Here is a 26,090-nt window from a genome sequence, read left to right as displayed (position 1 = left end):
TGGTGAGACGTGGGTGATTTTATTTCTGCTCGTCAATATTTTCTCATTTTCTAAATTGGATTATTGCACTAAAGGGCCAGTAACCTATCACAGCCTTGGCCCACAGAGGCCTGGCCCTGACTGGCAAAGGTGCCCAGAATGGGTCAGGTCAGGGGAAGGGCCCCAACTCTTGAATGTATTGAGGTCAGAGTTGCTTAATCAAGTGGTGTTGGTGGTGGGTCCACTGTGTGCCCAGCCCAGGGTGGTTCTGAGCCTGAAGGAACTTACGATCTAGTTCAGGAGGTAAAATATTCATTCATTTGTTCGTTCACTCATTCATCCAACAAATAGCTATTGAGCACCTGTGAGCACTGTGCCAGGTACTGCACTTCTAGGGTGAACATAGTCCCAGAGTGTGATGCGTGATATGAGTCTTGTATAAAGGGTTATGGGACTTTGGATGCGGACCAGAGGGAGTGACAGAGGAGGGGGCCTTTGAGCTGGAATATGAGGATCCACAGGACATGGGCGAATGGGGATGAAGGCGTGGCCCAGGGGAGAGGGCAGAGCTGGGCTCCTCTTCCTCTCCAGGTGTGCCAAAGCCCAGGGACCTGGCTTCCATTACCACCATGACGCCAATGTGTCTTGTAGCCCTAGGAAGCTTATGTAACCTCTTCAAGCTTCAGTTTCCCCACCCACACAACGCAGATCATTTCACATCCTCCTCTCCACCCTCCAGCCATCTCCTGCTCTTGTCAGAATGCTCTGAGCGTAAATGTTCTCTTTTAAGCTTTATCCAGAAACTCCCCATTGGCCTCTTGGGCTTGTTGCTTGCTAGCTTGGCTGCTCCAGTTTGTTGATTCTGCCAGCTTTGACGCAGTCTGATGGCCCCATTGCTCCTTCCTCTAAGCTGCTCAAGCAACTTTAGCGGTTAAATCAGGGGAAAGAGATACACTTAATCCCCGCCATCACTGTCCTTCAGCAGAGTGGTTTGGGGAACGCTGCAGACCCTGAAGAGGCCAGCTCAGTGAGTGGTACTTGGAAAAGACAGGCTGAGAACTCAGGCAGCGCTGCTGTCTCTAGGCCTGGAGTCACGGGGATTTGCTCCAAGCCTGGGCTGCAGCTGGTCTTCACGCCACGCCCAGCAAACCTCGGCAGGGGCATCACAGGGAGACCCTCCTCCCCATCTCAGGAGCACCGGCCCCTCTGCAGCCCGCAGGCCTCCCTGGCTGAGGGGTGGAGGAGTCACGGAGTCCAGAGAGAGAAAGTCCTTAGCAACCCCTAGTTCTTGCTTGAAGGCAGGCCAGGGTGATCTGACATCACCTAGGGGATAGTGGACGGTGAGGAACCTGATTAGGTATCAAGGGTGGAGGATTCTGGCTAAACCAACTTAGCAGAATTCTTGCTAAAATTGGACAATGAGAGATGAACACTGAAACACAAAAGTCAGGCCTAGTTGAAAAATCCAGGGGAGCTGGAGCAGAGTTAGAGGATCATTGTCAGCCTGGAGAATCCGAGGCCCAGTTTCCTTATCTGCCAAATGGGTCATTATGAAGAACCACCTAGCACAGGCCCTCAAATATCAGTTCCTAGAAGCAGCCTCCTTTCTTGGGCCCTTTTTTTTTTTCAATTGGCTGTGCCCCGCGGATGTGGGATCTTAGTTCCCCGACCAGGGATGGAACCTGCGTCCCCTGCATCGGAAGTGTGGAGTCTTAACCACTGGACTGCCAGGGAAGTCCCTTGGGCCCATTTTAACAAAGTGTTAACCTCCCTGGGCTTTGATTTCCTCCTGTGTCACATGGGGGTATAATACCCTGTGAAATGACCTGACTTCTTAAGAGCCCAAGGCAAGAGGATTTTCTTATCTGGGCGATCAGGGGCAGAGGGGATGGTGTGTCTGTCCGGCCTGCCCGGCTGCTGGCTGTGCTGTTGGCCATTACAAAGCTAATGTGCTAATGTGGAGAAGGGGAGCTTCCAAGTCATTAGCCCTTCTCTTCCCAGCCATTAACTGGTAGGGAAATTGGGGGCCCACTTTCCATGAATAAAGACAAGAAATGCCCCAGGCAACCCCTTCCTTCAGCCCCCACTCCAGCAGCCGCCCCACCCAGTAAGGGGCATAGAGGAGCAGGCTGCTGGCAGCTGTGTAATGTGACATTAGCATGCGGATGAGCTCCACAGGAAGCAGAAGGTGAGCAGGAACTGAGAGCGGTTGATCTTGCTTTTCCTCCCCTCCCAGGAGTAGCATCTGGTCATAACCTTGCATTCTAGAAACACCTTATCTCTGCTTCTTTCCCTACCTGAGCCTCCACGTTTGCCTTGGGCTCTGGGTCCCTCCCCATCGCCTCCTTCACGGCTCCTGTCCTCTCATCCATCATGCAGGTTCCTGCCTGGCAAACAAGAGCCCCACTCGCCGCACTATAGCCTGTTTCGCTTGGGACCCAGCTCCCGACAACGACCCACCCTAGTAACTCCCTGCCGGCTGCCCAGAACGTGTTTTTGTGCCCACCACGTCTATGTGCCAGATATAGTGTTTGGCCCTGGGGATTCAAGAACAAAGAAAGACTCTGCTCTCAGGAGGTTAAGAGTTGCCCCTGCCTCCAGCACTGGACCCTTGGTCTAACGAACAGAGCCAGCCCCCAGGGAGCTCAGAGCCACTCACCCCAAGGTGCTAAGGGAGGGCAAACTCCCGTGATCTGTGATCAGTGATCTTTGATGTTACTATTGCAAAAAGACTGTGACTTGCTGAAGGCTCACATGATGGTGAACATTTTCTTAGCAATAAAGTATTTTAAAATTAAGGTATGTACATTGTTTTTTTAAACGTAATGCTATTGCATACTTAATAGACTACAGTGTAGGGTAACATAACTTTTATATGCACTGGGAAACCAAAAAAAATTCATGTGACTCGCTTTGTTGTGATATTCACTTTATTGCTGTGGTCTGGAACCAAACCCGCAATATCTCCAAGGAATCACTGCACAGATATTCTCTCATTCATCCTTAAACAACCCTGTGAGGTATATACTATTATTACCCTGATGTGAAGTTTATTTTATTATTATTATTATTTTTTTTTTGAAGGAAGGATTTTTTATTTATTTATTTATTTATTTTTTGGCTATGTTGGTTCTTCGTTTTTGTGCGAGGGCTTTCTCTAGTTGCGGCAAGCGGGGGCCACTCTTCATCGCAGTGCGCGGGCCTTTCACTGTCGTGGCCTCTCTTGTTGCGGGTCACAGGCTCCAGACACGCAGGCTCAGTAGTTGTGGCTCACAAGCCTAGTTGCTCCGCGGCATGTGGGATCTTCCCAGACCAGGGCTCGAACCCGTGTCCCCTGCATTGGCAGGCAGATTCTCAACCACTGCGCCACCAGGGAAGCCCCTATTATTTTTTTAATTGAAGGATAGTTGATTTACAATATTGTGTTAGTTGTAGGTGTATAGCAAAGTGATTCAGCTATACATATATATTTTTTTCAGATTCTTTGCCATATAGGTTATTAGATTCTTTCCCATATAGGTTGAATATAGTTCCCTGTGCTCTACAGTAAATCCTTGTTATCTATTTTATATATAGTGGTGTGTATCTGTTAATCCCATACTCCTAATTTGTCCCTCCCCGACCCCACCTTTCCCCTTTGGTAACCATGAGTTTGTTTTCTATGTCTGTGAGCCTGTTTCTGTTTTGTAAATAAGTTCATCTGTATCATATTTTAGATTCCACTTAGAATTGATATCATATGGTATTTGTCTTTCTCTGTCTAACTTACTTCACTTGGTATGATAATCTCTAGGTCCATCCATGTTGCTGCAAATGGCATTATTTCATTCTTTTTTATGGCTGAGTAATATTCCATTGTATATATGTACCACATCTTCTTTATCCATTCATCTGTTGATGGACACTTAGGTTGCTTCCATGTCTTGGCTATTGTAAATAGTGCTGCTGTGAACATTACGGTGCATGTATCTTTTCAAATTAGAGTTTTCGTCTTTTCCAGATATATGATATGAAGTTTAATAATTTGCTTTAGGTACACAGTTGTTATGTGGTTGACCTGGGACTTGAACCAGAGACTGAGTGATCCTAAAGATTAGGTGTGAGGAACCATAAATGTTATCAAGTATTAGTATAGCTGCTGCCTGTTCTGGTCCTCTTTTTTTTTTTTTTAATTGAGATAAAATTAACCATTTAAAAGTGTACAATTCAGTGGCATTTAGTGCATTCACAATGTTCTGCACCTGTCAACTCTAGTTCCAGAATACTTTCATCACCCCAAAGGAGACCCTGCACCCGTTAAGCAGTCACTCTCCAGTCCCCTCACCCCAGCCTCTGGCAGCCACTAATCTACTTTCCACCCCTATGGCTTTGCCTATTCTGGACACTTCATATGAATAGAATCATATACTCTGTGACCTTTTGTGTCTGACTTCTCTCATTCAGCATAAGGTTTTCCACGTTCATCTATGTTGTAGCATGTGTCAGGCTGACTAATATTCCATTGTTTGGCTATACCACTTTTTGTTTATCCATTCGTTGGTGGACATTGGCTATTGTGAATAGTGCTGCTGTAAACACGTGTGCACGTATTTGAATACTGAATACCTGTTTGCAGTTCTGTGAGTTCCACTCAAAAGTGGCATGGCTGGGATAAGTGGTAATCAGTGTTTAACTTTTTTTTTTTTTTTTTTTTTGGCTGCGTTGGGTCTTCCTTGCTGCGCGCGGGCTTTCTCTAGTTGCGGTGAGCGGGGGCTACTCTTCTTTGCAGTGCGCGGGCTTCTCATTGCGGTGGCTTCTCTTGTTGCGGAGCACAGTAACTTTATTTTTTAGGATGCTTTTCTGCATGTGGTAGTAATGCCCTGGTGGGCCCCAATGGCCCCTCACACAGGGCCGGGTGCCGGGCACTGAGCGCATGTGCATCGGGTGATGCATCCTCCTTCTTCTCTGCCCACTTGGCTCCAGCCCCCTAATCTGTCCCTCTCTCCCTGACAGACGTGCCCGTGGAGAAGCTGGCCGCCATGCCCGCCTTGCGCAGCGTCAACCTGCGCTTCAACCCGCTGAATGCCGAGGTGCGCGTCATCGCCCCACCGCTCATCAAATTCGACATGCTCATGTCTCCGGAGGATGCGCGGGCCTCCCCACCCTAGGCTTCCCTCCTCATGCCCGCCCAGCAAGGGACAGAGGCCACCTGGCCTGGCGGCCTGAGGAGAGGGAGTCCCACGCGCCCATGGGAGGCCAAGTTTGGGGGGTTGGGGGCGGGCGGGCTGAATAGCGTGTGGCGGGAGGGGTGTGGCGGTCCAGGATAGATAGCGTAGAGCAGTAGTGGGCCCTGGAATGCCGGGAGGGAGGAGGCGAGGACGGGGCTGGAGCCCAGACTCTGGGCTCTCACAGCTTCTGTGCAAACCTGGGCAGATCCTCTGAGCCTTACAATTTGAGGAAAGGGGCAATGGCAGGGGCTTTTGCCTCCTTTGGGCTCCCAGAAGGCTTTTGGGGGAACACATGCCTCCAAGTTACCTTCAAATCATTGGTACCTTCTGGGCCCACGGATGAGCATCGCTGAGCATTTTCCAGGCCCTTGTGTGTTCGAGGCCTTGTTTCTAGTGCTGAAAGCCAGTGGCTGCCATAAGAGGGACAGAAGACAATCTCCATCTATTTATTGATTCCTGAGAACCGACCAGGATGAGGCCTTCCACAGTGCCCCGTGCTCAGCCCTGTGGGTCCCTGGATTGGCAGGAACCTGAACCAGGAGTCATGGGAAAGCTGTGGAGACAGTGTGGCCTGACACTGTAGCAGGATTGAGAACGTTTGTATAGGAGCCCAAGAACCAGCAGGCTGGCAAGTGGAGAGCAAATCAAGTAGGCTCTGTCCTTCCTCATGCCTAAGAAATCGGTGGGGTAGGAAGTCAGGAGTGCCCCATCCCTCCCCTGGGAGTGAGCGGGGGTGCCTGGCATCAGCCCTTCTGCTGCAGGAGAGGTGGCCCAGAGAGAAGCAAAGCCATTTGCACCTGTGCCACCCTCAACAGTCTCCCTCTGGCAGGAGTCTGGCTGCCTTGTCACCGGTCCACACGGGGCAGAAGGCACTGTGGACCATTGGGTTCGTGGCCAGCCAGCTCCCAGGCCACCACCCAGAGCCCTGATGACCTAGTCATCTCTAGGCCCTCAACCTGGAGTCTAGGGTGTGGCCAGGTAATTGCGTGACCAACCATCTCTGTTTGCCCGGGACTGAGGGGTTTCCTGGGACGTGGGACTTTCAGTGCTAACACTGGGATGACACCCGGCAAACAGGGGCAACTGGTCCCTCTACCAGGAGAGAGCCTGGGGCTCTTGCTTCCTGACAACACCTGTGGTTTGGAGAACCTCTGACCCCTTGATCCCCAGGTATCTACCTCCCACCTTCTCATCTGTGGAGCAAGCAGGCTCAGAGCCCACCTTGCCTGGTCTGTGGGAGACACCTGAGGCCCCAGGGCTTGGAGCAAGCCAGGCTACCCAGATCCTACATTTGTGGACCAGTGGCCAGTCTTCCATTCCTAAGGTTAGGCTGTTCAGAGCTCAGACCACCGCTCAGAGCACTAACACTTTATCAGAACGCTCCCAGTCCCGTTCCCGCTCTCCAGCTCCGAGGCCCGCCCCCGCTCAGGCCTTCTGTCTCTCGGCGAGAGGCTGACAGGTTGGGCCATTGTTGGCCCGTCACTGAGCGCTCGGTGTTCATGTTCACTCTGCTCATCTCCCAAGGCCTGGTTGGTGAAGCTCTGGAAAAAAGGGTTTTCAGGGTGAGGAGGCTGAAACGGGATCTTCTAGGGCTTCCGAGTTCAGCCATGGACGCTGGGGACAAGTGAGTCTGCAGTCCAGCCTAAGCTGTCCTGGTACCCCCTACCCCCCAGCCTGTGTCCCGGAGTGGAGTTTCTCCTTGTCAAAGAAGGGGCGTACTTTTCCGACATGCACAAAGGCATTGTATGGCTAGAACTTTGCAACTCAAGTATGGTCTGTGGGCCAGCAGCATTGGCGTCCACGGGAGCTCGTTAGAAACGCAGAATCCCAGGCCCCACCGCAGACCTCCGGAATCAGAACCTGCATTTCAAAAGATCCCCAGGTGATTCCTACGAGCACTTTACTGTTTGAAAAGCAGAGGCCTGGGGTGACCCTCGGGATGTCCTCAGAGTGGAGGGTGAAGGTTCTCAGCTCTCCCCCTGCCCTGTCAGGGGTCCGAGTCTGTGCTCATCCCCCTCCCTAAAGCAGTCCCCAGAGACCTTGGGCCTCTTCGATCTTTTCAGAGTCTGTGTGGCACTCCCAGTGAAGGGACTGACCCAAAGCCACCAGGAGAGGAGGGCTGGGTTTGCCCGGCCCTCTGGAGCCCTGCCTTTCCGGGTAACCTCTGCATGCTAAGCCGCTGCTTCCCCAGGTCCTCGCCTCAAGCCCTTTGAAGGGGATGCTTCTGGAAGCTGTTTTCTACTCTGCTTGGAGAGCTTGCCCTTGCCTGCTGGGGAAGCTTGGGCGTCAGAGACGGCCCCAAATCAAAGCCCACTGTGTGAATGAGCCCTTAGTTTCAGTCTGCAATAAAGAACGCGTTGGTTTCATCTGCCTCTTGGTGTTTGATTTATTCTCACGGCACACACCTCTCGCGGCCAGAGCGTTGATCCCACCACCAGCGAAGAGGAGGGGCTGCCCCTCTTGCTGGAAGCATGAGGTAAAGCAGCTCGGCTGGGGTGAAGCTTGGAACATTCACAGTGGGCGGAGGCACGGCCAGGCAGAGTTGACGCCTGCCCTGACGCTGTGCTGCTGCAGAGCGCTAAATATCAGCTGGGGGAGACCCGGTACCTGCGGAAGGATGAAGGGACCTGCTGTGCCCCCATTTCTCCCTGACTGATGCCAGAAATTCTACCCTTAGCGATTGATTTCTCAGGGTCCGAAGTTCTGAAGGAGGCGTCTCTGGACCAGCAGCAGCATCCAGGGAGCGGGTTAGATAGCTCCCCCCGACCCCCCGTATCTACAGAATCAGATGCTCTGGAGGTGGGGCCCAGCACTCGGCTTTAACAAGCCCTCCACGTGTTCTGATGCAAGTTAGAAACTGCTTCTGGGTTCAAGGTTTAAGTCAGTTTTTGTTTTCTAAATCTGGGGGGGTCAGCCTGAGTTTGCCTTGAGTTTTAGGCTAGACTCTCCATCATTTTTATTTAACAAACACATATAGAGCTTAGTGCATACCAGGCAGTGTCTAAGCACGTTACAGATATTAACTCATTTAATCCATCGAAAAACCGCAGTGAGCTCTGTGAGTTGGGCAAATCCTTTTCCCCTCTCCGGACCCCGATTGCTGTCTGTAAAGGGAAGGGGCTGTACTAGGAGGTCCCTGAGCGCCTTTCCAGAACTCCCCTGGTCACTGTCTCTCTGATTCTGGGGGCTCTGCTCTAGCTGTCTGCAGTGGACTAGCCTGGGCTCAGGCTGGTGCCCATCCCCACCCCAAAGGTCAAGCAGAAGACGCCCCCTGACTCCGTTTCTTCTTGCTGAATGCTGGCTCACCAGAAGTATCACAGATTGACCTGTTGGTCAGACAAAGCTGAGCCGACTCTTCTCCCAGTAAGGGACAGCTTTACTACGTCTTCCCAGCGTGTCAGCATGGGGAGGGCAAAGTCACGGTAGTGAGGAGATTTCAGAGTCTGGTTTCAGGTGGAGCTTTCAGTGCAGGGGAGGACGCCTTGACTAGGATTGCATAAAGATTGTGATATAGTTTAGGATCGGTGGACACAACAAAGAGATGTTTTAAGGCGAGGGGTTCAAAGAGTCTTAAGTCTTAAGCTCCCTTTTGATGCTATTTACTGAAGAGTCGGGCAGTTTGATGTTCATTTAAATGATTCTGGAATTTCCTAGAATGAACAATACAATGATTTACGACTTTTACTTCCTGGGCAAGAGTTTCCTGGAATAGTACTGTTATGTCGAAGAGGATGGGATACAAAGACTTATTAATGTCGACAGTAAGCTGTATGGGACTAGAGGGTCGTTTTGTTTTGTTTTGTTTGAGAATACAGCTGACATGTTATATTAGCTTCTTGTGTATAACAATGATTCAATATGTGTATATATTGCAAAATGACCATCACAATAAGTCTATTAACATCCATCACCACACATAAAGGGTTTTGGTCCTCAGGCTCTCCCAAATTCAGTGTTGGACGAAAGGACCTTACTTTGGAGCTGCCATTTACATGAAACATGCCTGTCCCTTCTCAGAAAGCTGGCCCTGGGCGGGGACCAGTTCCTGGAAGGGTGAGCGTTGGCAGGGGCCCAGAAGGCCTGGCCAGAGCACTGGGAGAGTTGCCAAGGCCAGGGAGGGCAGGCCTGAGAGACCATGTCACTGGATCGCTGGGCAGCTCATGGGCTGGGCCGGGCCCAGGGGCAGCCGGATCATGCTGTGGACACGTGCCTCAAGGCCGGGTGGGCTGGACCCATCCCTCAGAAAAGGCACACAAGCCCAGATACTTTAGGTCCGAGCAGGGGCACTCACTGAGCGCCTACTGTTTATCAGCACTGGGCCAGCCAGCACTTGCAGGTTTTCTCGTTTACTATCAGCAACAGCCTCTTGGTGCTCACTCTGCAGATGAGGACAGGCGTAGGGCTTGGGGGTTGGCGTGTAGCTCGGAAGGAGCAGAGCTGGGGTTTGAACTGGGAGGCTGACTCGGGTGGGAGAAGCAATTGCTTTTTCCAACTCACATGTTCCTTCTCCCATCACATTCCTGTGAAGAGCCTCTGAGCCTTGCTTTCCTCATCTGTAAAATGGGTGCAAAGACTGCCTCCTATAATGCCACAGGTGGTGTAGGTAAGTAGCCCTTGGTGATCAGCATTATGTCCATTTCACACACCCGAGAGCTTCCTCGCCCATCTGCTTACACCTGCCCTTGTGTGGACAGCTTTAGTGCCCTGACAAGAACCTTGCCTCTCTCAGGTGAGCACAGAGCTGTTTGTCACACATCCCTGGGGCACATCTGGATGCTGAGAGGAGATTTAATTCCACAGGGAGGGGCTTCCCTGGTGGCGCAGTGGTTGAGAATCTGCCTGCCAATGCAGGGGACACGGGTTCAAGCCCTGGACCGGGAAGATCCCACATGCCACGGAGCAACTGGACCCGTGAGCCACACCTACTGAGCCTGTGCGTCTGGAGCCTGTGCTCCGCAACGGGAGAGGCCGTGACAGTGAGAGGCCCGCGCACCGCGATGAAGAGTGGCCCCCGCTCGCCACAACTAGAGAAAGCCCTCGCACAGAAACGAAGACCCAACACAGCCAAAAATAAATAAATAAATAATTCCACAGGGAATGAGAAGACTGACAGCTCACCGCTCCCCCCATCTTCACAGTTCAGGGATCTATGAAGTTCTGCCTCGGGCTGCCAAGGACAGCTAATAACTCAGGACAATGAGGCATTCAAGGCCTTGGCCAGGAGCCAGCTGGGGCTCATGCTACTCTGTGTACATCCAGATTCTTACCAGCCAAGAGCACCCTGGCACCCTCTCTCCTGTAGATGGGAAGCACTTAAATTAGGGTGTCTTCAGGGGTGGACCCTGCAGGACCGCCACACCACACAACTCCAGTGGTGCCAGTCAAAATGCATTCTAGGGCTTCCCTGGTGGCGCAGTGGTTGAGAACCTGCCTGCCAATGCAGGGGACACGGGTTCGAGCCCTGGTCTGGGAAGATCCCATATGCCGCGGAGCAACTAAGCCTGTGTGCCACAACTACTGAGCCCGCGAGCCACAACTACTGAAGCCCACGCGCCCAGAGCCCATGCTCCACAACAAGAGAAGCCACCGCACCACAACGAAAAGTAGCCCCCTCTCGCCAAAAACTAGAGAAAACCCGCGCGCAGCAAAGAAGACCCAAAGCAGCCAAGAATAAATAAATAAGTTAATTAATAAAAAAAAAGAAAGAAGTTGCAAAAGGACCCTGAGCTGAATTCAGCCCACAGATGTATTTTGTTTGGCCTGCACAATGTTTAGAAGTAATTTTGAGTTAGTTTCTCAATAATTGTAAATTGGGAGCTAAAATTTTTCAAGAAAAAATCTGGGTTTCTGGCTTCTGAAAAATCAGAAAAGCTGGCAACCCTGAGCCTACATTCTGATGGCAGTGATCTCCTGGATCTGGAAGCCAGGCAGGAGTGCCCTAGTGGCCCCACCTGGCCACATTCATTTATGCATTGGCCTCACCTGCCCCGCCCCTGTAGGCCCCCAAGTCTGACACCTGGTTAATGTTCAGCCTGTGCAGAGGGGTGTCTTTCCCTAGGAGGACAGCACAGCAGGAGGAGCGGCCAGCAGGGCAGGGGAGGGATGATGAGCCGATTTAAAAAGAGGTGGGATTTCCAGGTTTGTGTCCACTGGGAGCTAGGAATGTGAGTACTAGGAGACCAGATTAGTGATCACCAAATGATTTGCTTCTAATCCCACCTCCGTTTTCACATTGATGCCAAGAATGTGGACTTAAGCAACTGTGTAACTTGCTCAAGGTTACACAGTAAGCAGAACTTGTTCTAGAACCGGAGACTCCTGACTCCCAGACACAGCATCACACAGCCTAACACATGGCACACTGCCAGCCTGGACTTCAGCCAGGTTGCTTGGCTAAACCTCAGTTCCTCCAAATTCACCACAGCCCATTAAACCTTCCCTCCCTTGGCTGGCGGTTCCTGTTTTGCTCTCTCCAAGGAGAAAGGCAGTCCTTCAGTCATGTGATTGCCCCTCTGACCTCCCTCAGTGCCCCCAGAAAGCTTGATTTAAGAAGATCACCCTTCACCTTCTCCCCCACCCTTCCCTTCAGACCCTTCTCCAAGCAGGGGTCCACATCGATTCCAGTTAGCACAGGAAGCGCTCCTCCCTTCAAGGACCTTCTCAATCCCACTGCCCTCCTGCCAGCTCCTGGCATCCAGCTTTTCAGATGGAAATCAGTTCCCAGGAAGGTGAGGCTGTCTGTGCAAAGACTCCCTGGGACACAGCACTTGAACCCAGCCACATCTGTTGGGGGTGGGGTGGGATGGGGAGCAGCTCCCCTGAGCATGAGGGGCGAGGCCAAGGGCTTGGCCAGATGGGCAGAGCGGGAAGCCCTGAAGGGCAAGGAAGTGGTGGGGCTCCTCGAGATGAACAGGGATTGCTTCTGTGCCCTGGATGACTGCACTCATAGTTTCTCAGATGCTCCAAGAGGACCAAGAACCTTGAGGGTAGGGTGGGGTGGGGGGCAGCAGGGCCAATGCCCTAGGAGTCTAGAGGAATGTTCTGCCTCTTTCCTCCACTGTCCAGCTGTGTAATATTGGGTAAGTCATTAACCTTAGTGGCTTCACCTGTAAAAGAAGAGTGACGATGCCTGCTTGACTGAAGGTTCGGGGCTGGGCAGTACCCCAGACTGACGGGCAGGTGAACCTGGGAGGAGGCATGATCTGAAATAGAGCAGTGGCAGTCAGCTTTCCCGGGAGGCCCTTTGGAGGAGGGAGAGGAGTGAGAGAAGAAACTTTTTAAATCTTCATAGAAAGACCTTTACCCAATCTATCTGTGTAGCCTCCACCCATAACTTTGGGGATAAGGAAGGACACTGTGTCAGTGGTACTTGCCTTTTTATCCTCACAGCAGTCTTGAGAAGAAGATGACATATCCCATTTTACAGATGGGGAAAATGAGGTTAGAGGGCTTAAGCAACTTACGCAGGGCCACACAGATAATAAATGGTGGAGACAGAATTCACACCCAGGTCTTTCTATCCACGGCACTGCCCTGCCTGGCCCTCAAAGGCTGGACCACTGAGTTTGTTTTGAATGGTTCCACATGTACTTGGGCACAGTACAAAGGTTCCGACGGTGAAAGAAAGAAGTCTGCAGAAGAGGAGGGAGAAGGAAGGAAAAGAGGCTCTGTGATCCAGAATGATTTAAGTAAAAAAGACCAGGTGGGGGAATTGACCACAAGCTTAAGTTAATGCACCAGAATGATGTGACTGCTAAAGAAAGAAGAAAGGGAGGGGAAAAAGAAGGAGGAACCAAGAAAAGGTGAGACTGAACTATTCAAAGCCTAGTGCCCACAGAAATATAGCTCATATTTATTGAGCACCTTCTATGTTAGGCACTGTTATAAGTGCTTTGCTATATGGTAGGCACTATTATTATCCCTACTTTTTAGATGAAGGGAAACTGAGGCACAAAGAGGTTATATAAATTTCCCAAAGTCACACATACAATAAGTGGCAGTGCTGGACTATGCAGATTTTACAGCCTTGTCCTGAACTCTGCATTGGTCAAGGGGGCTTGATGTGACTTGTCGCAGTTCTGGGTCCTATCAGGGAGACTTCAAGAACTGTGAGCACTTCCACAGGAAGGTGGACTCAAGATAGTAATGATATGATAACTAACTTTTATTGAGCTCTTACTCTGAGCCAGGCACTATTCCAAGAGCTTTACACAGAGGAACTCCTTTCATCTTCACAATAACTCTAGGGGATAGGCATTATCCCCATTTTACAGATGGAACTGAGGCAAATCACAGGAAGCAAAAAGCCCAAAGAAACTCAGGTGTTTCACCTGCAGAAGGGCAGACTTGAGAGGGTGCCCTCCCTCCCTCCAGCTCTCTGAAGGGCTGTCCTGGGGAAAAGAGAGTGACCTGAAGGCAGAAGAACCCACTGCTGGGCATTAGGATGGGGACACCTGCCCAGGTCAGGGTTACACTCAGTGACCTCTAAGGCCCTTCCAGTCCTGAGACTCTGCCAGCCATTTGGGGCAGAGGACAGGCTAGAGGGAGAAGGGAGACTAGGAAGAAGCCTGGTGGGAACCGTTTCCCCAGAGTCCCCCCAGAATAAACCCCTAATCCCCAATAATGGGAAGAATGGGACGTTCACTCTCTTCCATCTGCCTGGAACCTGGGATCATCATTCATATGACAAAAGTCTATGGTGGTGCCTGACAGGGGCTGGAATGGTGAGAGGGAGATGGCCTCCTATCCAGCTCAACGGACCATTTGTTGGGCATCTACTACATGCTGGGCAGAAACTTTGACGTCATCTCATTTACTTCCCTCAAAGCCATTTCACAAATGCAGAAACTGAGGCTCAGGTGCAGGTAAGACACTTGCCCAAGGGTAGACATCTGGTGAGCGCCTGGCCAGTTAATTCCAGAGTCAGTGGTCATCTACTGACACATTGTCCCTGCTCTCCTTGCCCTCCTGTGTATCACAGCTGCCTCCATCCCCTTCTCAGGAGGGCCTCAGGGTCCTGGACACCAGGCTGGGTGGCTGGGGGTCAGGCTGGGGTGAGACGAGGACGACGAGTGGCGCTGGGATGGGAGTCACGGGGAGAGGGACACAGAGTTATCGGATGTCGCTGCCAGGGCTGCAGTTGCCAGTGGGCTGTCCTCTACTTTGGACGGGTGCTCCGTCCCTGCGGAGGGAGTCACATCTGGGAGGCGACCCGGGGCGCCCAGGCTCGGACACATGCTGCGGGCAGGGGGCGCTGCGCAGGCAAACGTGTGCCGGGTGCCATGGCGACGGCGCGGCGCGGCACAAGCCCCCTCCCTCTGGACGGGGAGGGCGGGCAGCGGGCAGCGGGCAGTAGAGCCGGGAGGGTAGCTGCGCTGCTCGGGAGCCTTCAGCCCCGGCCGCTGCCCGGCCGCCTCCGGGCGGCAAGGGGAGCGAGACCCCGCGCAGGGCTGGGGCCTGCGAGCGCACGCCCCTCCGCCCGCTTCCGCCGGGCCCTGGGCTAGAACCGCCAAGCGCAGAGGCTGGGGCGCTCGCCAGCAGCCCAGCGCCGGAGCCCCCCGGTCCCCTGCCGGCTCACAGGGGCCCGCTGCCTCCCCCCCGTCGGTGACTGTCCCAGAGCGGGCCGGAGTGGGCAGCATGGAGGGTGAGTGACCCCGGGGCTGGAGCTGGGGCTGGGGCTGGGGGTGGGTGGGTACCGACTAAGGAGCAGTGAGCCAAGAGAGAGGAAAGGGACTGGGGGTCTGATGGGGGGCTGTCCAGAGCCCGACACTGTGACACTGTGTGTATGTGTGTGTGTGACAGACAGACACACATTGAGAGAGAGAGAGAAAGACCTAGAGTGCTCTGTAGTGTGTGTGCGTGAATATGTATGTGTGAGAAACTGAGAGAGAGAGGGAGGGGGGGAAAGACCTGGAAGCCTCTGTCCCTGTGTGCATAGGACGCTCCCTCCTGCCTGGGCAGGGGATCCTTTGAAACCGGCTGAGGACAGCTTACCTATTAGCTTTAGAGTAATTGCCATCCCTTCCAGCAGGCAAAGTCGCAGGGATGGAATTCTACACAAGATCTCCTCAATGCAGAATTTCCCTCCCTGGGAGAAAGGAGAGGGAACTATGGACCTGACCTCCAGGACTTTAAGGGATAGGGACCCAAGGCATAAGGCTGCTTCCTCCAGCCTTACCAGGTGGGGGTCCAGACGCCCCTCTCAGCCAGTGTGGGAAGGGAAACCATACTTGGGCAAAGAAACTGGAGGACTGAGGGCTGGTCCACTGGCTTGCTGGGTGTCTTTGGGGTTTTGCCTAAACCTCTCCGTGCTATTGGTTACCCATCTCTTGAATGGAGAAACTTACATTCAGCGGGCTTCACAGAGTGGCTGTGAGGGTAAAATAAGACAAGATGTGAACAAAATCATACCTGTAAAAGAAGGCTGCTCCAGGAGGTAATAAAACCCAGAAATGGCAAGCAAGGCATTGCAAACACTGCTGGCAAGAAAGAAAAGGGAGTTTTACAGAACATTGTGTGCAGCTGCACTTGTAGCTTTCCAGTGAGCTAGGGTTGAAAAGTGCACACACACAACACAATGAGAAATGAGATACAATGAGATACAATGAGAAATGCAGAACTGAAGTGTCAGTGAACAGAAGCCAAGGAAAACTGGCGAAGACAGAGCAAAGAGCTTTCAAAGTCTGCGTAAGGATAGCAAATGAACCTGCTCGGGGCTTGGGCGTGTGGTGCTCGTAACCTTTACGCACAAGGGAGAGCAGCCAGCGCAGGGCACAGGCAATTTTACTTCAAATGGTGGAATGAGGAGCATAAGGAGGAAATTGAAGCCCAAGATAGGTGATTGGATAAGGCGTCAAGCCACATAAAATCCAAGCCCAGACAAATGACATCCCAGGGACCTGGAGCCATTTGCAGATATAATTATTGCCTTGGAGGAAATGACAGAGAATGAAGGAAGTGCCAGAAAACTGAAGATGGGCAAATGTCCTGATTTTCAGAAAGGAAGAAAAGGTAGATTTAAAAAAACCCTAAACTGCTCAGATTGATATTGACCTCTATTAAAATTCCAGAATAAATTATCAAACATATAGTGAACACTTAGGAGACAATAAAGCAATCACACATCTAAGAATTTTTTTCAAAGGATGCCATCCTGTACGCTTGCAAAGATATGGGCCCAAGCATTTTCATCACACTGCAAAATTGGGAATCATCCAGATGTCCATAAATTAAGTAAATTAAATGATGAGAACACCTGCAACGGCATGCTGTATAGACACTAAGAATTGTGTTTAGGATTTTATTTACTGGCACGAAAATATGTTTACTGCCTACTGTGAGTAATTTTTTAAAAAGCAGGTTTTAGAACACATGTTTAGTATGATCCCCTTTATGCAAAATTACATAGGCTTATTATTGGATGTATATGTAAAGTATAAGCAAAGAGATGGTCACTAACATCTTTGGGTGCTCCTGCTTCTGAAAGCATACCCTAAGAGAGCTTATGCCTGGAAGCAGAGGTCAGGAGAGTAAGATGGGGAAGGGAGAAAAGGCAAGAACCAGAACCAGTTGTGTGGACGAGCTGGGTTCAGCTATGGGCCAGTAGGGCCCATAGAGAGTATGGGCCTCTCTCTCTGGTCGCCTTCTGAGAAAAGTGCAGAATGCACCTGAGATTTTCGCCACGCAAGATGGGGAGCTGACTGCTCTTTGTTCCTCTCCACTGGCTGTAGTCCCACACTTCTAGGTTGTTCCCGTTTGTGGCTTCAAAGAAAGCAAACCAGAGAGAGCCCTGGTGGAGGCTTGATGAGGCGCTGGAAGTGCAGGGTACTGTCCACCCGGCCAGAATCTTTGGGATGTGTCTGGGAGCATCACAAACGCGTCGGCCATGGGGGTCATCTCTGGGTGTGAAATTTCAGGGATGTTTATTTTACTCTCTTCTTTTGTCATGCTCAGAACTGCTTTATAGTAAGCACGTTGTTTTTTTATAAAAACAAAACAATCTTTTTCAAAAAGAAAGAAAATAACGTAGTGGTCATTAGGAACATATTAGTGCTCACTAAGAACAGACCAGGCTAAACCTACCACATTTCCTCTTTCAGACTGGGTTTCCAAGAGGTAGAAAGATGAATTACGAGATTTCAGCAGGACCCTGCTAAGTTCTCTCATGAGAGCCCTGTGAACTGATGGAGAGTTGTGGGAAGGGGGCTGGAGGACTGATGGCGGGGCTTTCATTAAGACTTTAATGCAGCTTAGAGGTCCCTCGGACTCTGACCTTGACATGACATTAAATAATTTAGAGGGAAAATAAAAGGCATGCTCATCAAATCTGTGGATAAGAGCCATAACACCCACACAGCAACAGTTCAAGATTTAAATGAAGGGTATCTTAACATTCTGGAATGCTGGATCAAAACTAAGAAAGTGAAATGAAAATGGAAGTGAAATGCAAAGTCCTGAATTTAGATTCCCCCCCAAAATCAATTGCGTACATTTCAAATAGGGGAGATCTGGCTTGCAATCTTGAGGAAGGTTTCTGGGGAGATCAAAATGGATTGACAGTGAGATGGATCTAGCTAGAATCCTGCTTGCTGAAGAGACACTGAGATGTTCAGGGTGGGAAAAAAGGCAGGGAGAGGGGGATGACCTTGGGGACAGGTGCCCATTCTTGTTCTGTGTGGCTCCAGGGAGCAGAACTGGGGCAGGTGGGGACAAGTTACAGTAAGACAACTCAACTCAACAACAGGAAGAACCTTCTGTCACTCAGAGTTGGCCTAGAAGCTGTGTGCTTACCAGGTCTCATTGAGCAAGGGTCACGGACTGGCCGGATTACTGACTGGAGGGCAGAAGGAGGTATTCTTGGGTGGCTGGCCCCAAAATAGGATCTGGATGGTCTCTGAGGGCTTGCAGACAGACACCGCAGTCTGCCCAGCCTCCTGCAGAGCTGCTGGGGTCAGTGGGCAGTGGTCCCCCTCAGGCCTTCCACCCTGGGCCTTGGCTGTGTGGTTTGCTGTGCAGTGAGACAGCAGAGGACAGCAGTCCCCGCCCCAGTCCCAGCCCAACCCCAGTCCAGCGGCGTCCTCAGAGCCCCTGGAAGCCTCCACAGCTGCCTGCCCAGCCTGGGAGCTCCGTGGCAGAGGGAGGCCAGAGGCTGGGAGGATCTCTGCTCACACTGCCTGGCGGTGGGTGACTTGTGGGGAAGTGGCCCATGCGGGGGAAGGTCACCGGAGAGAGGAGGGGACAGGAACAAGCTAGCTGGTGTCCCTCCAGCACGGGACACAGAAGCTTCTTGGAAGTCCAGGTGGGCTCTGCTTTTCCGTGCCCCCAGAAATGCTGCCAGAGACACTGTCAGAGTTGAGACCCACTGATGTAGTGAGTATTTTAATCATATTTATCAGAGCTTCCTTCTGATTAGAAGGGTTAAAACTCAGGTTAGTGAAAAGGAAACTAAGAGTCACTTAAAACACCCGCTGTGAATATACACTGTTGACGTTTTTTTGTTTATTTTTTGTCATTTGTTTGGAATGGCACACACACACTTTTATACGGAATACAGTTGATAATGCGTGTACATACTATTTTGTAAGCATTTCAACCTCGGCCAGTATTTTCCCTCACACCATCAGAACTTGTTCTATTCCTTAGGTGAATCCCTAGAAGTGGAACGCCTGGCTCCGGGTGTGGGTGTGGTGTCAGGGTGCTGAATGGATGTGCCCCAGTTGCAAAGGCTGAGCGATGGGTGCCTCTCCCACGCCCCGCAGCGCACAGCCACTCTCTGGCGTCACTGAGCGCTTTTCCTTTCTGTGAACCTGATTGATGGAAAGCTTACCCCTGTGTTCTTTTAAAATTGCATTTCTTTGATTACAAACGAACTTTTTTGTCTCATGTGTTCATTAGTCATTTGTACTGTGTTGTGCTGTGTTCTTCTGTGGGTCCCCAGTGGCTCACGGCCCAGGCTGTGTTCACCCAGGAGGCTCTTGGGAAGTCGGTGCTGAATGGTGAACCCAGGTCTCTAGTCTGGGGCTGAGCTCCCAGGTGGTGGTACCAGGGCAGACAAGCAGGTGGCTATAACGATGAAGGTATTAGTGGGAGAGCTGTGAACTCAGAGGAGTACCCAGACGGATTCTGTGCTCAGGAATTTCATTTTGGTGTTGATTTATCTCTCATGCATCTTTCAGGCTTTGTAGGGAGGCCCACACTAAAAGTATTATAAAAGTATCATGCTCAGATTCATTGTGCAGTTTAATACTGTCAGTAGGGCTGCTGCTGGGCTAACACGTATTGAGTGCCATGTGTCCCACATTTTGCCGAGTTCTCTTCATACGTTATCTCACTCTTTTCAGTAAGTGTGAGCTTATCTCCATTTTGCCAGTGAAGACTTTGGTTTCCAGAGAGGTGATGACTTACCCGAGGTCATAGCCAGGAATTGTGTGTTTCCACTTTAAAGCTGAGAACAATAAGTTCCCACATAGATGAGGAGATGTCTTAGTCAGCTTGGGCTGCTGTAACAAAATACCATAGACTGGGTGGCTTATAAACAACTGAAATTTACTTCTTACAGTTCTGGAGGTTGGGAAGTCCAAGATCAAGGTGCAAATCCAGTGTCTGGTGAGGACCCGCTTCTTAGTTCACACATGGGCTCCCTGTGTCCTCAGGTGGTGGAAGGGGCAAGGGAACTCTCTGAGGTCTCTTTTACAAAGGCGCTAATCCCATTCATGAGAGCTTTCCCTCATGACCTAATTACAGTTGACCCTTGAAAAACACGGGTCTGAACTGCGTTAGTCCACTTATACCCAGATTTTTTTTTTCAGTAGATGCGTACTACCGTACTGAACGATCTGTGGCTCGTTGAATCCATGGATGTGGATCCACAGATACGGAGGGCTGACTGTAAAGTTATATTCGGATTTTCGACTGCACAGGGGTCCGAGCCCCTAACCACCCCACGTGTTGTTCAAGGGTCAACTATACCTCCCAAAGGCCCTACTTCCAAATACCATCACACTGGGGAAAAGGTTATAGCATATGAATTTTGAGGGGACACAGATATTCCATCTATTGCCTGAAGTCACCAGAGAGGAGAGCTGGGATTTCCCAGTCTGTGTGCATCCACTACCTTCAGGGTCTTTGGTCCAACTCCTTTATCTGTGGTTCCCAGACTGGAGTGTCCATCAGAATCACCTGGAGGATGCGTTAAACCAGAGATACCTGGTTTCTGGTTCCCTGGGGTTTCTGGTTCCCTAGATCGGGGGTGATTCCTGAGAATCTGCATTTCTAGCAAGTTCCAGGGGAAGCTGATGCTGCTGGCCGGGGACCACACACTGAGAACCAGCGCACCCCCATCTTCTCTCTGGCCCCAGACTTTCAGTGGCTCACAGCTTGATCTCTCAGATCATCAGAATGCCCTGGAGATAACCATTATTATACCCTGAGACCTCCAGGAAGCTCCCCGAGTAGAGGAATGGCTTAATTGGGTTCAGCGGATGAAATTTTCACAGGCTGTAGTGTATCCACAAGGGCACCAGGCAGATCCCAGGAAGGACGAGTCCAGGTGTTAATGAGGTCTCCGGCTGCTGGCTTGGGGCCCAGGTGGGGTGGGAGGCCTGCCTGCTTCCAACCCATCTCACCACAGGCCAGGGGAGTTGCCAGGAATAGGAAGCAGTTTTTCCTCCTTGAGAATAAATGCCGGAAACTGGCCTAAGTATAGAGACTGATGCTCAGGCTCAGCCGAGGGTCCAGGGACGGGCAGGGTTGCTCCCAGACACTTCTCAGGGCCGAATGAAAGGCAGTGGGGGAAACAGGCAGACTAGAGTTTAGCTGGGCAGGTTCTGGCAGTTTCCTCTACCCATCTACACCCACAGATTTCCCCAAGTCATGCGGGTTGATTTTGAGGCTCAGCAAGGGTGAGCTATCTAGGGAGGCTCCCAGCAGACTCTGTGATGGGGGTTCTTTCCAGAGGACCCTGGAGAAGGCCTTCCAACACCAGAAATGCCAGCCTTGAGCAGGACCCTGTCACCTGATGTCGGGATTTGTCTTTCTTTCCTTTTTCTCCTCATACAAATATTTATCCATTCAACAACCATTTACAATTGTCAGGCCCTGATGAGATGCTGGGGATATGACCACCAATGAAAGAGTGAAGATCCCTGCTCTCCAGGACCTGACTTTCAAAGGTGGAGGAAAAAAACCAGTAAACCTGGAAAGAAATAAAATATTGGCAGATTGAAGAAAATAAGCAGGATGCTGTGAGAGATAATAGTGGGGCACCTAAACTAAATAGAGTAATCAGGTACAGGCTTCTCCGAAAGACAACGTTTAATTGAAAGCTGAAGGAGGGGAAGAGGCAGAGGGAATAGGAAGAGATAAAGGCATTGAGATTGGAAAGAGCAAGAATGTGTTGGAGGCATCACGAGGTGACCAGAGCACAAAGGGCAAAGGGGAGAGTAGCAGGGGGTGAGGCCAGTGATGACAACAGGAATCAGACCATGCAGTAGAGAGTTTGGATTGTATTCGAGATGCGATGAGGAGTCTAGGCAATAATTGTTAGTGGCTCCTGCTGAAAACATTGGTGAAAAGCTAATGGGGAACTTGACAGTGAAGGGATCAGGCTGACATCACCTAAGCCCACTGATCAACCTTAGCGTTAAGAAAGAGACCACCAGGTGGCCTAGTGGTTAGGATTCCGGGCTTTCACTGCCACAGCCCAGGATTCTGCAAGTCGCGTGGCCAAAAAAAGAAAAAAAAAGAGAGAGAGAGAGAGACCACCAGACATAATCAGATCAAGCCTCTAGATCTAATTATCATTTATAGGAAATACAGGGGACAGAGAGTAGAACGTGTAAAATTACATCAAGAGGGAACAATCAGCAAAATCCAGTCTGTGAGAAATTCTGCAGACAAATGATGCAGACATTTATACGACAAATAAATTGCAGGGGGCCAAAAAGAAACAGAGGGAAAACCTAGAAACTAAGAGAGACTTAAGAGCCACATTAACCAAATGCAATGTGGAGATGGTGATAGATTTTACAATAACAGACCTCCAAGAATCAAGATTCCTGCTCCACACCCCTTTTGCAATGTAATGTTGCCACTCCTTCTATCAAGAGGTGGAAAATGTTTCTCCTTTGGCTTGAATCTGGGCTGACTTTGTGACTTGCCTTGGCCAACAGAATGTGGCAGAAGTGATGATATGAAAATTCTGGAGCTTAGATCTTAAGAAGCCTGTGGCTTCTTCCCTTGTTGTCTTGGAACCCTGAGACCGCCAAGCTAGCCTCTCATGAAAAAGCCCAGTCTAGCCTCTTGGAAGATGAGAGGCCACATGGAGGAGAACTAAGACACCATAGCACCAACCACCAGCCATGTGAGGGAGGTCATCTTGGACCTGCCAGCCCCAGCTGAGCCATCAGATGACCACAGCTGCATGGGTGATCCCGAGAGAGGCCTGCAGAAGGGCCACTCAGATTACTAAGCCACAGTGCCATGTCACTAGATTTTGGGTTGGTTCACCACATAATACGGAATAGAAACAGAAACCTTGTTTGGATCCTCACTCAAACAAACCAATTATTTTAAAAATTCTGTAACAATGAGAGAATTTTGAATGCTGGATAATTGATAATATTGTGACATAATGGTTAATTTTGTTAGGTGTGATAATGATACTGGGTTATGGATTTTTCTTGAGTCCTAATTTTTAGAGATACAATCTGAAATATTTATGAATGAAAGGAAGTGATGTGATTGTGCCTCAGAATAATCCAAAGAGAGGTGTGGGTATGGATGAAACAAAATTGGCCTTGAGATGGTAATTGTTGAAGGTGGATGATGTATACATGGGGGTTCTTTATACTCTTCTCTCTTGTCATGGTTCATTAAACTATATACTCTTGTATATATTCACTATTACATTCTCTCTTGTACATGTTTGACATATTAAAATAAAGATGTTTGGGTACAACTGGATGCCCCCGGAGGGCCTAAGCAGGGGAATATCATTTCCTCTTCTCACTGTGCACCCAAATCTTCCAGTTTCTCCCCCTCCACCGGCAGTCCCTCCACCCCCCTCCCGAGTGCCCCGCTGCACCTGCTGGTCCCTGTGGCCCGCACTGTGCCAGGTCATCGGCCTGTGCTCCCCCAGGGTCTTTCTAGCCTCCAGGTCCCAAGCCGCTGGCCGGCCTCCAGGTCCCAAGCCTCTGGCCGGCCTCCAGGCCAGTGGCTGAGCTCTGGATGCAACAGAAGATTCCCCCAAAGACTCCTCATCTCCTGGAACAGGCCACATTCAATCCCGGAGGAAGGCAGGAGGAGAGTTTACAAGATGACATCATGAGTCACCATAACTAATGACTTCCCAGAAGAGCTGTGGTTGGACACTCAGCCGCTCCCTTCCATACGTGTCTAGAGAGACACACACTGAAGCCTGGGATGAATTAGAGACACACAGAGCAGGGCCAACTCTGTTGCAGGCACCTGTGCCCCCTTGAGCGAGTCTGGGAACCCCTCTGATCCCAGTTCTCCCATTTCAAATGGGGCTAATACCTAACCTGTTTACCTCATGGGGTAATGGGGAGGGTTAGATCAAATAATAGACACGGAAGCGCTTTGTTAAATGCTGTGCAAATGAGGCAGCTGATACCACCATGGGAGGAGGTAAAGGGTGGGTGGTGGCCTTGGCTTTGGATGGTCTTCCGGAGAATTTAACGTGTGCCTTCTTTGATCCTCAGCCCTGGTTCAGAGTCCCCTTTCGTTCTCTGTCCCTCTACTGCCTTCTTGCCTCCCCAACTAAAGTTCTGTGGAGATGATGAGGAGGGACATCAAAGATTTTGAGGGTCTCATAGTTAGGATCCCAGAAGAAAACAAGTGGTGCACTCAGAAAGGGTTTAACAGAAGAGAGTTTAATAGAGAGACTTTACAGTGGGCAGGGGAAGGCAAGAGAACCAGCATGGGATGGTGACGCACCCAGCGACTGGCAGTCACAGGAAGCGGTCAGTGCAGAGAGGCAATGGTGTCACTGCGGCTCTGCAAGAGCTGGCGCCATGGGAGAGGAGTCACCCAGCAGGAGCTGTGCCCATAAAGACAGTCCCACAGGAGACCTGGTCCAGGCAGGGACGGAGTCAGGAGATGAATACCCTGACCTCTCTCTCCTCCATTCCTTCAAGCTCCTTCAGTGCCTCCCATTGGCTGAACCCAGTCAAAAACCAGAGGGCAGGGAATAGAATCTAAAAAAGAGTGGGTATATGTATACGTATAACTGACTCACTTTGCTGTACAGCAGAAACCAACACAACATTGTAAATCAACTATATGCCAATAAACAAACAAACAAACAAGCAAACAACCCAGAGGGCAAGGGAACTTGGGTGGGTCATATAGTCCTGATGTAATGTAATCCTGAGAAGTCAGCCTCTGGGGCAGAGAGCGGGGCTGAGAAGGATGGAGCCTAGATGGGGCAGAGGGGGATTGTGTGCAAATGGAGAAGAGCCAACATTGGGAAATGAAATGAGTGGTGGACAAGACGGTGGGAGGTGTGAGATCAGGGTTTGAGTGGCTGTGGGATGGAAGTCTTGGATCAGTGCATCCAGTTGCAGTTGGAATTGAGTACACGATCTGGGTATTAGGGCAGGGGCAGGGTTTGGAGCACAGCAGGATCTCACCAGCGGTGAGAAGTCAGTCATCTCTTCTTCGCCTAGAGTCCTGACCCGTGTGCGCCTTTGCTCCTAGGGGAGCCCTCCCAGCCTTCCAACAGCAGCCGGCCCCCATGCCAGAATGGGAGTGATGCCGAGGCCAACCCCGCTGCAAACCTCACCTTCTGCTCCTACTACCAGCACTCCTCCCTGGTGGCTGCCATGTTCATTGTGGCCTACGTGCTCATCTTCCTCCTCTGCATGGTGGGCAACACCCTGGTCTGCTTCATTGTGCTCAAGAACCGGCACATGCGCACCGTCACCAACATGTTTATCCTCAACCTGGCCGTCAGCGACCTGCTGGTGGGCATTTTCTGCATGCCCACCACCCTTGTGGACAACCTCATCACTGGTGAGTGGCAGCGCTAGAGGCAGCAGGAGTGCCCCCACCCCTGAAATCACGGCTGGCCTGGTCTCTTGGCCAAGATGCCATTGTCTCAGAATCTCAAGACAGCCTTGTGGCTGAGGGATTAGACTAGCAATAATAGATATAACGAATTAATCATTTTCTATGTTCCAGGCATTGTGTGATTTACTCTTCCTGCATGATCTTAACTAATCCGCACAACAATCCAATGAAGTATGCGTTATTGTTATCCCCAATTTATGGATGAGAAAACGGATGCTCAGAGTGATTAAAGGGGCAGGTGTGTAGTTTACACGGCTAAGTGTCAAGTCCCACATTCTCACATCTATATTTCTAACCACTACACTGTTCAATCCTACTCTCCCAGGGAGCTCCCTTGGGCAGAACTAGAACCAGCCGGTAGAAGTGGGAGGGAGGCAGGTTTCCTCTGAATAAGGACCTAAAAACTTATTTGAGATGTTCTCCAACAAAAGAGTGTTCTCTCGTACAGGTATTGTGCTCGCTGTCACTGGGAGTGTCTAAGTAGGGAGTGGCTGGCTGTTTAGCAGGGATTTTGTAGAAGGGATTCAAGCAGAACTAGACCACCCGACCTCTAAATTCCTGCCTGTCATCCTGCAAATATCAGAAGGATCCTACCGTCTTCTATTCTCTCTCCTGTGATTCGCCTTTCTTATTTCAGAATAAGCCTCCACAGACTAACTGGTGGGAAGGACTAGTTTCCAGAGCTGTGGAGACCCCTAGAGGTCTGCGCCTGCAGGTTCTGAGCTCAGAGCTCCCAGGAGCTCAGGATTCAAACGGACAGCCCCATTTGGAGTGACTTAGCTGACTTGAGGCTGGGGAACTAGCAGCCTGTGTTTC

General features: G+C 50.7%; 2 protein-coding genes across 2 annotated transcripts in view; both read left to right on the top strand.

Annotated features, from left to right (window-relative positions):
* The window catches only part of LRRC20 (leucine rich repeat containing 20), a 62,725-nt gene extending 55,173 nt beyond the window's left edge, over window positions 1-7,552 (top strand). Inside the window, exon 5 of the mRNA XM_082407328.1 lies at window positions 4,972-7,552. Within this exon, the coding sequence (XP_082263454.1) occupies window positions 4,972-5,126 (155 nt within the window). The 3' untranslated portion in view covers window positions 5,127-7,552. The remainder of the gene's footprint in view (window positions 1-4,971) is intronic.
* Window positions 7,553-10,769: 3,217 nt separating this feature from the next.
* The window catches only part of NPFFR1 (neuropeptide FF receptor 1), a 32,425-nt gene continuing 17,104 nt past the window's right edge, over window positions 10,770-26,090 (top strand). The window contains 2 exon segments of the mRNA XM_082407310.1: window positions 10,770-11,914; window positions 24,903-25,217. Of these exon segments, the coding sequence (XP_082263436.1) occupies window positions 11,893-11,914; window positions 24,903-25,217 (337 nt within the window). The 5' untranslated portion in view covers window positions 10,770-11,892.

This window comes from Balaenoptera borealis (assembly GCF_965194805.1).
Source record: "Balaenoptera borealis genome assembly, chromosome: 10".
NCBI classification, from domain to species: Eukaryota; Metazoa; Chordata; class Mammalia; order Artiodactyla; family Balaenopteridae; genus Balaenoptera; species Balaenoptera borealis.
The sequence above is the reverse complement of the archived record's forward strand: the minus strand, read 5'-3'. Positions and strand labels throughout refer to the sequence as shown.